The 13,778-nt window shown below is 39.8% G+C and overlaps 1 protein-coding gene across 4 annotated transcripts in view; it reads right to left on the reverse strand.

Annotated features, from left to right (window-relative positions):
* JARID2 (jumonji and AT-rich interaction domain containing 2) overlaps positions 1 to 13,778 on the reverse strand; it is a 252,654-nt gene that overhangs the window by 86,907 nt on the left and 151,969 nt on the right. For 3 of the 4 annotated variants that reach the window (XM_024565376.4, XM_053920237.2, XM_053920238.2), the window contains one exon: positions 9,412 to 9,553. The exons of the other annotated variant lie outside the window; for it this stretch is intronic. In XM_024565376.4, the coding sequence (XP_024421144.2) occupies positions 9,412 to 9,553 (142 nt within the window). The remainder of the gene's footprint in view (positions 1 to 9,411; positions 9,554 to 13,778) is intronic. 4 annotated transcript variants of the gene reach the window in all.

Genomic DNA, 13,778 nt, shown 5'->3' on the forward strand with positions numbered 1-13,778 from the left:
AGTGCTGAGAGGTTATTTCCTTTAATTCTAAAAATCACCTGGGTTGTTGGTAATTGCAAGCCTGCAGGCTGGGCTGGTCCAAACTGAAGTGTGCACAGCTCCCAGCCCATCACACAGTCCCTGCAGGCCCTGTCAATCAATGCGTCCTTTCTGTCACTAGGAAGAGGATGTGAGGAGATATGCAGTATGCCCTGCTCTCACTACAGGTAACTTCTCAGATCAACTACAAGAATGCTGTGTCAACTCTGAGGCTTCTACAAGACAGATACCTATACTCAGAACTGCTAATTTTCCACCAATAAACAAACATGTGTACCCTTCCTAAATATCAACTAATCCTCTGACAAGCTTACCATATTGATAAAGAAAAGTTATTAAGTAACTGGTAAGGTCAGGCAGACAAAGTCCTGAAACATATCAGGCCCTCCAGAAGCAGCCTGCACACAGAACCACTTCATGTGTCAAGGCTCAGCCTTACCTAAGGATAACCCTGAGGCTTAACCTTCCTGGCTCTGCACGTCTTCAGCAGCTGTTGTCTCCTCCCACAGGCAAGCAGCCCAGGCCCCAAGATGTTCATCATCTTATTAATGCAGTTTCATAGCATCCAGCTACCAGGCTGATTGAGCCCCAGGCAAAGGGGGGTGGGGTCATGTCTCTGCATTATTTTGACTGTGAAGCCCGAAGCCCCACAGCTGGCTCCCATCACAGGGTGTCAGGAAGTTACAAGAGGAGCTCCGCCATGGAGCCTAGAGCACAGCAAGAGTAGGAAGAGTCTTCCTCCTTTCTATCCACTGCTTGGATTACAATGAAGAAAATAATTTTGTTTATTTCATCAAAGAAGGAATACAAACACTGGAAGAAAGTGATTTACTAGGTTATATGATCTGAGAAGCCACAAGGGATGTGCACTGCACCACGGTACTCAGCTGAGGGGGTGAGTGGGGTTGTGATCCTGCCACGTTCAGCTCACCAAGTCAGGTGCTGCAGTATGTCTGTCCAGGAGGTACACGACAGAGTAAGGCCTACGTCGGATACCCCTGGTGGAAGGTGAGATGGTGTAATGGAAAAGTCTGGCGTTGTACATATGAAGACTTGGATTCAAATACTGCCTTTGCTACTTTTAAGAAACATGTCATTTGTAAGGTATTTTGAATATTTGCTGATCCAACTATAAAACAGGCACAATAAAACCTTCCAGATGTTTCATGAAAATTGAGGTAAGATTTAATAGCCCAATATATTACTGAAAGACAGTTCTTCTTTTAGAGACAGAAGTTCTAGAAGTTCAACCTCAGTCTCAAGGATCTCCAACAGTCACATGCTCTCTTGTGGAGTGAGATTTTCCTTTTTTAGGTAAGGTTTGCTTAACGCAATTCACAGTTTCCTCTTTTACCAACAAAATTAAATGAAAAAGTTATGACTATGACTATGATAAACTGCAAACATGGCACAGCAGTCCCTCTCTTTATCTGCAGGGATACGTTCAGTGGTTGCCTGGAACCACAGATAGTACTGAACCCTATATATACTATGTTTTTCCTATGCACACATACAAACCTTTTCACTTAAGGAAACACTTTACGGCTTCTCTCTGGCACATCCAAATTGCCAGGATCACTACTCTTGCACTTTGGAGCCATGATTAACTAAATAAGAGTTCCTTGAACATAAGCACCCCAATACTACCACTGTCGATGTGACAGCTGGGATGGCTAATAAGTGACTAGTGGGTGGATATTAATATAGTGTGAATATGCTGAACAAAGGGATGAATCAAATCCCAGGCAGCACGAAGAAGCACGAATTTCTATCACACTACTCAGAATGGCACAATTTAAAAATTATGAATTTTCTGTTTCTGGAATTTTCCATTTAATGTCTGGCCACAGTCCACCACAAGAAACTGAAACCACTTATAAGAGGGGAAGGGGAGACTACTGTAGTTACATTTCCTGGTGGTATGTTTTGCTCTCCCTCATTCAGCATTCAAATAACAGGTAGGAACTTTTGCTTTTAGCTAAGATGGAGTCAGAGAGACAAGATTTACTTCCAGCCTGAAAGAACTAAAACTCTCATACGTAACAACTGACATCACTGTAATCCCAAGAGATGGGAAACAAATGACTGCTCAGCTGACTGCCTTGAGAATTTCCCGACCACTGCACAAGAAGGGAAACTTCAAGTAGAGTCTAGAGGAATCCAAGCTGAGGAGAAAGTGATGAGAGTTTGGAGAGGCCAATGATTGAATGGAATCTGTCAGGCAGAGTACCAGAGAGGAGAGAGGCATGTGGAAAACTCTGGAATCTGCCAATGGTCCTCCTTAAGTACCTGCTGAGTACTACTGAGCACCTGTGTGTGAGGAAACTACCTAAGGGAGAGTAGGACAAGAAAGGGAACAGTCCACGAACCCCACACAGAGCTAGGAACACCATGTGTCTGTACCGACTGGCCAAAATGGTGAACATCATGACTCACAGGGCACGGAGGAGGAGGAATGCGCATTTGAGTTCCACCTCAGTAGTGGGAAAAACTTAAGCCTTCCCCAAACACCTTTCTGTCCCTATGTAACAAAGCTGAAAACCAAGACCCAGAAGGATCCAACTGCTTTCCAGTAACACAATCACACCCTAGAGCAATGCTCAACAGGTAGAGAAATACAAATATATCCAGCACCCTATAAAGAAATTTAGAATGTCAGACATCCAATAAGAAATTACCAGACAAGCAAAATAGAAAAAGAAGGGGGGGGGGGGGGGGGGGAGAACCAGATTGAGGAGGAACATCAATCCAAATAAAATTGAGCCATAAATGACACAAACTGACAGAATTAGTAGACAAACATATGAAAGCCTCTATTATAACCGTATTCCCTACGTTCAGGAAGTAGAGCAAGCCAAAACATATTAACATATTAGGAAAGACACTGAAGATAATGTAAAGATCAAAATCTAACATAAGATAGAAACAACAATCTTTTACATTAAAAAGTACATGTCCACAGAGCTGGGGTAGAAACTACTTAAAGTGAAACACAGAGAAAAAACAAAAAGACCGGGACAAAATAAACGGAGCATTGACGAACTGTGGAGCAATTGTCAATAAGCCAAACATACGTGCACCTGAAATCCCTAAAGGGGGAAAGAGGAACACACACACAAGAAATATTTGCAGAAATATTGGCTCCAAATATCAAAAACTGATGAAATCTATAGAACTAAGAAACACAATGAACTCCAAACACAAGAAACATTAAAAAAACAAAATCCTATACCAAGGGACACTGAATAATAGAATAAAGAAAATCTTAAGGAGGAGACTGGGGAGAATGACACTTCTTGGAAAGAATGACAATAGACTTCCTGTCAAAAGCAATGCAAACCAGTAGATAGTAGAGTAGAGCCTTGCTGAAATTACAGCTACATGTAATTCTACAATTCTCATAAAATAAAAATACTTTCTTTAAATAAGGGTGAGAGAGCGAAAGACTTTTTCCAACATACAAGAGCTAAAAGATTCATCCAATCCCAGTAAACCTATAGTACAAATGTTAACGTCCTTCAGGTACAAGCAAAAGGAAAACGATCCCAGAAAGACATTTTGGTCTACAAAAGGGAAGTACAGCACCAGAAATGGCAACTATTTAGATAACTAGAAGGAGCAAGTAGGCTGAACACATCTACCTTTATATTTAATTCTATACTTATTTTATGTGATTACTAAAGGTGCCACATGATATTCTATTCATCAATTTTTCCCCCTTCTTTTTTCTTTAAACAAAGAATATGTTTCTGTCAAGGCAGCTCTAGAATTTAAAATTGTAACAGCACTAATACCTACTTTGTAAAATACTCTTCAAGGTGGTAACAACAAAATAATTTGCAATGGCATGGTGAGTGAAGGTGTCTAAACCTAAATCCAAAGTTACAAGAGATATATCTAAGCTGTGTATCGCTTGTTTTGCTTTAATTTTAGCTATAACAGCATATGCATTTAACATTAAACTACACCACTGATGCATTTTGTTAAAGAGAAATGTAAAAATTATTTATGTTCTTAAAATTCTTAAGGATGTTCACGTTGAATAACTCCAATTTCTAACAGCGTATGCTGCCAAGCAAGAATCCTAAGTGGAACTATCTTTCTTTTCAAACTTGAGGGTATGAAAGTATTTTATATCAACAAACTAACTCAGAACACAAATAATAAGGAAAACATTCACACTGGTGCTTCACCTGGGTGGGGTGGAGTGGGGGGATGGTGTGGGGGATGGGAGCTGGGAACCCTGTTAAAAGCCTAGGACAATTCTCATCATCTTCAACATGTATTCATATCCAGACACTAAACCCCACTAAGACATGGCACCTGAACCCTTGCAACAATTCACATTCTAAATCTAGTCTACTAGAACAGGACTATATTTGAACTCAGTCAATCTTATACTATTGAAGGCCTAAACAAAGTACGGCAGCTCTTTGTTTAACAGAAGGAAACAGTTATGTCTTTGCAGAGACACAGTCTACACTTGTTACTTTCTTGGAGTTTGTTTTTGAAAGTGTGTCAGAGGCCTTAGCACTAAGTAATGGCAAAACAGGGGCTTCCCCCAAGGGAAAGCAATGACTAACCTTGTGTATAGCCGAGATGGAATCTGCTTGCCAACACCTTGTCTTCTCAAACTTCAACCTCACCTCCCTTCTGCTTGCTCCATGCAAACAAGTACCTGGTCACACCACGCTTTACAAAGGAAATTTCACGCTATACAACCACAAAGTTCCTTCCTGTGACTCAGTAACTTCAAAAGAGGGACACGCGCCCACACTTTTCCATCTGCCCACAGATGGCTGCTGACAGTGGTGCCATGGAGGGAAGATAGAAATCACAATTTGTATAAATCAAAATCCCTGTAAACCACGTGCCTCCAGTCTCCAATGAACATGCATATTCACATGTAGCAATTCATACGCCACATACACTTATGACAGCTAATAATATCTAGCACACAGTATTCATCATTCACTTGAGTGCTTGTCATGCATTGAACTTGTTCTGCAAACAACCACTGTTAGTGGTTACCATTGTCACAGACCTTGTACAAGTGAGAAAACTGAGGCCCAGGGATGTGATGGAGCCTGCCCAAGAGCATTCAACAAGCAGATAACTGAGCCACAGGTCTAGCTCCAGGCCATACTGTTAACCACTGTGCCCCATGCAAGGTCCCCATGACTTGTCCAGAAGAACTATCACCGTCTTTACATTTTTCCTATCTATTCCCTCCACGTACCCCAATAAATGCAGTTATTTTGGCTATGTATTTGAGTGCTCGATTCAAATGACCCCTCTGTGGACCTCACATTTTGGAGCTTCCATTGACTTAGACCTAAAAATAGACCATCACCAACTGCTTTGTACAACACCTTCGCTTCCATCAGCCACCGTAACAACCATTCCAGAGTTTCTCACAGTCAATACACACCTGACAGACAAAAGCTGGCTACTCCGATTTCTAAAAATACTCAAATACTTCTTGCAGAAAATACAAGTTTTACAATAACCAAGTGCAATGGGATGGGCAATATAAGGTGGGAAGGAGGGTCAGGAAGTAGGCATGGCCACCATCAAATTCAAAAGAGGCCTATTAAAGGCTAAAAGTCTATAGTTTCAATTCTAACCAGTAAAAACTACAATAATGTATAATTTAAAAAATTATTTTAAACTCATCTACCACAATGACCAAAAGAAAACTAACACTTAGGAACTCCCTCCTGACCAAGTCCTTCAGATCTCCAATGGGCGGCTTTGCCCATCAAATAGGGAAAAAGCTTCTAGAGAAAGGGTGTCTTTTCCTTTTATAAGGAATGATTTTAGATTACAACCTTTCAATGGCTAAGTAAAATGATCCCTTTTATTTTTATCTCAGCAAAGAAAAATAAATCCTATAAACTCTGGATTCTACTGTTTTCTGTGCCAAAAAGCTCCCCATCATTATTTAAAACCAATGGCATCAAGTACTTAGGGCAAAACACAGCTTAGGGGCTTCCTGTAGAAAAATAACACTTTGTAAACACATGGGATGTTCTAACTAAAGACTTAAAAAGCATTTTACAAACATCAGAAAATAGAATTGCTTCAATTTATAGGTTGAAAACTTAGAGCACGACTGAACTAATAACACTGGCATAATCTACACCTCAGGCTTTAATTTTTCTTAAGGAAGTTGAACACATAAAATCCTTTCTTTCCCTCTCCCCACCAAGTCAAATGTCAGATTAACCGCTGGTCCTAAAAACATGTACGTAGAAAGAAATAATTAACTGTATAAAAAAAGAACCCAGCAGTTCATATCATTCCAAAATCATAGAGATTGCTTTTTCCAAAGCAAACACATAAATCATGATCATGGACTTTTGTTTTTCACCTAAGTCTTTCTATTTTTTAAAAATCTTTACCAAAGGATATGTATACTGATTTGAGATGGGGAGTGGGGTGCACGGGAGACAGGGACATCAGTGTGAGAAATGTGGATCAGCTGCCTACCGTATGCACCCCAACAGGGATTGAACCCATAACCCAGGCATATGCCCTGACCAGGAATTGAATCCACAACCTTTTGGTGTATGGGACGATGCTACAACTACCTGAGCCCCCTGGCCAGGGCATGACCCTGGATTTTTACAATTCAATGTACGATTGCCTAAATGGCAACAGAGAATGCAAATGGTCAATCACAAAAAATGGTCTTCCCACGTATATATGAAGCTTTTGGAATTTTAGACACAAGGTTAAAATTAGCATCTGGTCAACAATCCACCCAATGCGAAGTAACATTTTGAAATAACCGCTTTAAATAGTTTCTCTGAACTGGACTTGTCATCAGCAGAGACAGCACACTCAGTCAACATACTGGAAAAGATACAATGTATATAAAATTAAGAAAAGTGGAACACTGCAATCTGAACAGTACACTGGCGATTTTCAACCTGTGCACTGGTGTGCCATAAGAATTTTTAAAACATGCGATAACTGACAATTAGGTCGGAAACACTGACTTCTTTTCCCTTAGATTGCCAAATATAAAAATGACAGCAGCCAAAACTTCAACAGCCGTCCAGTGTGAATGAGTCAAAATTATACCTATTTTTTTGTCAGATCGGTAAAACATGTATTTTTGCATGTGCCTCAGAATTTCAGTAATTACTTTATATGTGCTAGGAGATGAAAAGGGTTGAAAATCACTACAGCACACTTAACAAAGCCCCAAGAACTCAGGTTCCTGTTCACACATTCTACCTTAGAAGACAGGGTTCATACCAAAGTATTTATGCTAAATATTCATATTAATTACCAATAAGGGACAAAACAAATGAGCGGGAAAAGTATTAAAAGTTATTATTTTGTACTTGTTATGTACCCTGCAACACTGCGACATATATTTCCTAACTACACTATGTGTTTATAAATTACACAGCCCTCTACCTGTAACACAGGTTACCACAGACCAGCCCTACATCAGGCCTGACCAGACAACTCTTAATCACTGATGGGTGTCACTAGTAGAGTATGATCATAACCGAATGAAATATTGCTGTGAGTCTTTTATTAGGAAAACAAGATAGATAGCTTACCAATAATTAGAGCAGATTAGCAATGGTGAAATTTGCCTTAAATTCACCCTGAACAAAGTTTCTCTTTTCCAGTAGCCTGGGGAACCAAAGCTAAATGACTGCACACAGCTGCCACACACCACCAATGTACCATACAAAGAGGAAGCCAATCTGAGAAAGGAACTAAGAGCCAGGGACAAGGCCACTTCCAAAAGAATGATGCCTACTGACCTTTGTCATCACACTCCTATGCTGCCTGGATCTTACCAGAGGCAGTGCCGAACAGCTAGCCATACAACACAGCTAAAGGACTGGGTGCTGTCAAATCCAACCACATTCATAGAATTTTGCTCCACAAATAGAAATGAAAGATGATACCAGATGCATAACCAACCACCCACGTTTGGAAGCATGGTTAACATTATAAATTCCAATATATTTACTGATGTGGTTTAACACATCCTGAGTGCCCTCTCTTGTGCTGATGCAGTTCTTGAATTGGGACAAAGTGAACATTTGTTAAAGAGTATCTGAAAAATAATAGGCTTGTCACTGTGACACGCACCGAAGTGTTCTTAAAAGAGTAGCATACGAAGTCCAGTACACTGGCAGCGGTGCTTCTTACACATACCTGCTAACTGTGCTAACAACAAATCTACTGATATCCAAGACACAGTGCTGAGGATTAAGAGAAATGAGTATGGAAGTTAGTACAGACTCCATTATCACGGGGTTTTTTAAACAAAGCCACTGCAAGATGGAGAAAAATAAACTAAAACTTGTAACAATGCAGCTCAAATTTCAGATCCAAAGTACAATTCTGTTAAGGATTTCAAATATCTATCGACACATGGCTCATATTGTCCTTCTTAATTTTCCACCATACTCAGTTCTTCATTAGAATATAAACATTCTAGATAGTTTCCAAAAAGTAACTATAATTATGTAGAAAGAGTAAACAAAAAGACCAGACCAGGGGAATTTTTTTTCCTTTCCCCAACCTCTTAAACTAACAGATTCTAAGAAAACGTCATTAACCTAGTCATCCAGGAAAACATCAAGTACGAGAACGGAAAAGGAACAAAATGAAATATAAATTGCAATGGGGAGGGGGGCATGGTACAACACAACAGATATGAAACAAGGCAGATAACCAGCAAAGGGTTTTTAAAACACCCAATTAAAAGTATTATTTATTATATAATGTCACTGCCACTGTTTGACCATGAAACCACAACCTCTTAACTACCATAGCCGACTTCCTTATCAAACTATCTAAAGTTTATTTAAGAAAGTAATCTTAAAAAAAAAAAAAAAAAAAAAAGCTGCTGGTAAATTAAAAGTTTTAAGAACCAATTCCACACCTACTAACCAGGTTTAAACACTTAAGTGGATTTTTGCTTTCCTGATGAGGGGGAAAATATTTTTCAGAGACACATTTAATTCTTCCAATTCACAGAAACATTTCTCCTCAGGAATGGCAAAATACCATCTAATATACTCAAGAAATACTACTGATGAAAATCAATTTAAATAAACAGGACAAGAATTATAAGCTGGTGACTCTTTGGCCAGTTTTCATGGCAGAAGCATGTTTTGTTGGGCCCATACCATTTTTTGTATGGTTACTTTTAGTTATAATTAGTGGACAATATTTAGAAACCAGAACATTCGATACAAAAACTCTGACTCCTCTATGAAAAATCAGGAGAATGGGTGAACGGGCCCAAGCTTGCTCCTTTGTGGCAAAAACTGGTACCTACTTTGCAGTCCCTGGTTTAAGGCACCAATACTTTCAGCCTTGGGTACTAACCTTTTCCTCGACGGCCCTTCTTCAAAATCTGAAGAACTAACATCGTTGCTAGTAGAGGACACTTGGGATGCATCATCCTTCTCATTCTCTGACTGTTCTGATGCTGGTCCTAATCCCTTAGACTGGCCATTACCAAGGAGCCCTACAGGTGAGAAAAGGGGACAAACACTTAAATACATGACATCAGGAAGCAGCACTTTACCACAGTTAACCCTACAGAATGGCTAGTGATGGATAGAAAAGAATTTAAAGGCATATATCCCTTTTGAAATGGGGAAAAAAGTCATACCTCCTCTACCTTGAACCTTTTATAGGAGTGAATGCCTAACAAATGATTGAAACAGTAAGAAATTCAAACATAAATTTTTAATCATAATATACTGTAGGGTTCTTTTTTAAAGTACATAAACATCTTTGTATGGCTGGGGAATGGAAAGGAAGAAAGGCATCTCAAGTGTTACCAATTCAAACTAGTTATCTTTCAAGGGCTAAATATTTGCTCTAGAAATACTTAAGTCCTTTTTGGAATTGCCTTCGGGAACCAGTACCTGCCACACAAAAAAAAGCATCGTTAACTTTATAGCCATATCTTAGTTATTAACTAGAAATCCTACTACTCAACTTTCTCTTCAGAGCAATCCATCATACTAGCCAGTCACCACGCCTGTCTTTGACTTTCTCAAAGGATAAAGACAATCTATCACTGTATATATGGCACCATGTGAAAGAGGGAGTCTTGGAAGCCCAGGATGTGTAACCACACTGGAGAAAGGCCCTGGGGAAGGGTTATACCATGTGATATGGAACTATTTTAATAAGCAGTAAGGTCACACAAATGGGTGACGGTTTGACAAAAAGCCTAGCAGATCTTCGAGTACTCAGATGTTCTTGTATCCAGAGTCCTGGATACAACTTAAGTTCTTCCCATGGGAAAGTTATACCAACACAAGTGTCCAAAGCAGATGGCCACCAATTTCGCTGTCTAGTCACCAGCCTTGGGGGCAAGAGCAGGAATGCCAGCACAGCATCTATATTTTCACAGCCATGTGTTATCTTTTAAATAAAGCCAAATGTGCCCGGTGATCCCCTAATTTCTGTCCTTCCAACCCTTCCACCAATTTTGTAAGCACTTACTTCCCTGTATTAAATCCCTTCGTGGTTGAAAGAGCAGTTCCCGTTAGTTGCACCAAAGACTACATAAAACACAGTGGTAAAATTTTCTGAAAGAACACAGTACACTGCAACCAAGCCCTGGGACTTGACCTGTTTATGCATGCACTTCCCCAGTTATCTATTTTTACATCATTTCAGAGTGTTTGTAATAACATAAGGTTGGAAATCTAATACAGTGCAGTAAATACAATCCCATGGCTGTCACTGAGATGTGGCTTTGGGAGTTATGACTACAGTATGGAAATGAAAATATATATAACTTCCTAAAGAGAGAGAAAATGTGGGGAGGCTGCACTGTGAGGCAAAACGAAGACATAATTGTGTGGAAATCTATGGGTCTAAGGGTAGAACTGTGGCTGAAGTTTCAAAGATCAGAACTGTGCTACCCATTACAGTGACCACTACTGAGCACTGGAAACAGGGTTAGCATGGATGAGGAAATAAATCTTCATTTCATTTTAATTAATTTAAAACAATGTAACTAACAGTTCAATAATAATTTCATATTGATTAATTCTTGAAATATTCTGGGCATAGTAAGTCAAGTATATGAAATTCATTTTAGCTGTTTTTTAAAGACTTGTTTAATTACGCTCTAGAAAACTAAAACTACGTATGTGGGTTGAAATTATGACTGTATTTGTCAGCACTAAATTAGGGCACTTCAGTAATGTCACGCTGTTTGGGGGCAGGGGAAATGTTAGCCCACCAAACAGTATGAAGATACAGATAATACCGAACACAGTTAGGACAGTGGCCCAGGGACATAATAATTCATATTTGAGAAAGAAAGACGGGGGGGGGGGGGGGAGGAGAAGGAGAGAAAGGGGGAGGGGGGGAGAGAAAGAGAGAGAAAGAGATGTGAATTGCCCTACTTGAAAAGAATGGAAAATTCAAAGTAAAACTTCTGGTTATAGAACCATATGCAAAATTAATAAGGAAAAAAGCAGATATGCATCTTAAAGATGTGTACTCTTGGTTGTGTCCCAATTTTTAAATAGTCCATAAGTACAAAAAGGAGAATAAAGTGGGAAAAAGAGGGAGGGAATATAAATTTATCCATTCATTTTGTTAACACCTCCCATATGCCAGGGATACAGGCATATCAAACAAAAATCTGAATTCCAGTAAAAGGAGGTAGATCAACAAACACACATGGATGTACCGGTTAGTAGTATGTGGTACTTATAGGGCAAGAGAAAGTGATAGGGGAGGGCAATGAATATGAATCAATGGAGCCAGCAAGCAAGCCTGCAATATCAGCACAAGAAGAACAAAGTTAGAACACAAACACAAAAATGAGTGGTGATTGTGGTGATGAAGGAGGAGGAGGAAGAAGAGGTGCTGATTTTGAAAGTGCTTATTTGGAGCAAGGATGAAATAAGGAAGGACTACACGATGCTAGGTGAAGAGGGGAAGAAACACTGCTGTACCTTTCTGTACCCTTTGGTACATAGAAAGATCTTGAGTATTTCCTGAGTGAGTAAGCAGCAAGTAAGTGAGTGATTTAGCAGAGAAAACCTAAGCTATTCAATGACAGCTATACACTTGTTCTTCTAACAGGTATAATCTCAGTGGATGGTTGCAAATGGTAGTAGTGGTGATTCTCAGACTTGAGCATGAATCAGAGTCACCTGGAGGGCTTATTCAAACACAGTCCCCTAGGCCTCAACCCTAGTCCATCCTACTCTAACAAATTCCCAGATGGTGCTGATGCTGATTTTGGCAGGTCCTGGGACCACCTTTCGAGAACCACTATTGTAGGGAAGAGCAAGGCTCAAATCAGTAACAGACCTAGTTGCCCTACAACACTATAAAGCTCTGGGCAAGTGAGAATGAAATACCAGGAAAACAATTATGACTGCACAAATTATCATCATACACTCAAGTCCCAAAGTTCTGTATGGGCATTCTTCCACCTTTTCCAATAATTTGTGAAGTGAAAATAAGGCTGCTAACAAAACTTATCACAAAGCTGTAAAAGCCAGCTAATGACAATTACAGACTTTTAAAAAGTAACGTGCTGGGGAAAGTGTTCATGTCTAAGAGGCATCAATGTAGAAAGGAATATAACGTATCTTCCCTCTGAAACACCAATGAGGGATTTTAATGGACTGTATGTGCGCTCAATGTGAGGCAAAACAGATGAAGATGCTCTGAAACACTAAGGCAAGACTGTGCTAGATTAAAAGGAATAAAAATAGTGGGTCTAGTGACTGGAAGCCTTCACTAATCTCTCCAAAGAGCTCCAAAATTTCCCCCATTCCAAGGATTAACAATTACTGATTACCTCAACTACAGAGACACGGCTTGCTGACTTTCCAGATTAGAAAAATGGGGCTCATGCATAGGAAATTGATTGCCTGCTATGCAAATCAAAGGACCTCAGCTTTTCCTAGCCTTTGTAAGGGGTGAGACTGACTTGTTCTGTGTATGACTGACTTTTTCAATTTGTGTACTCCCATCCTGTATATGTCAGCACAAAGGAAATTTACATTTATTTTTAGCTAGTCTACATGGTTGGATAATCTGTGCTTTTTCTCTTTTACACACTTCCACATATACATACTCCCTTTTCACATCTCCGGCACACTGCCTACCCCCTTTCGTTTTGAATGTTTTCATCCAAATCGTACTGCCTGCCCAATCCAGAAGAGCCAGGTCAGCAGGATGGAATATGATGCCACAGGGCAGAATAGCCATTATTGTAACATTCGACGAGCTAATGGGTGCTGCCTTTTCCTTCCCCTAACAAAACCCTGCCAACAATTTTTTATATTATTATTTTCAGTCAATGAGAAATGATGAAAAAGGCATCCCCTCCTTCAAATACAAATTGGCTTTATTTTTCCAAACCCTTCCCCCAACCTACAAAAACCTTTGTTGGGGAGAGGAGGTTAGACCGAGGAATTTCAATGGCCCAAAGAGTCAGTCTCTCCACATTAGCATTCGTTCTCCTTTATTAATATTCAGTAGGTTGAACTTAAATTAAAGCACGTCTATTGTCTTTCACAAAAGCAATAAATATGAGCTGAAAATTCCAAATCACTGCAGTAAAGGCTGCCTGGGGACCTCCTGCAACCATGGCTAGTCACCATCAGCTGACAGGAGCAGCATGTCACAGGGAGACCACATATCCACCACAGTGGCAATGCCAGTTCTCACAAGCTAAGAATCCCAAAGAAATCAGATAA

This window comes from Desmodus rotundus, chromosome 3 (assembly GCF_022682495.2).
Source record: "Desmodus rotundus isolate HL8 chromosome 3, HLdesRot8A.1, whole genome shotgun sequence".
NCBI lineage: Eukaryota > Metazoa > Chordata > Mammalia > Chiroptera > Phyllostomidae > Desmodus > Desmodus rotundus.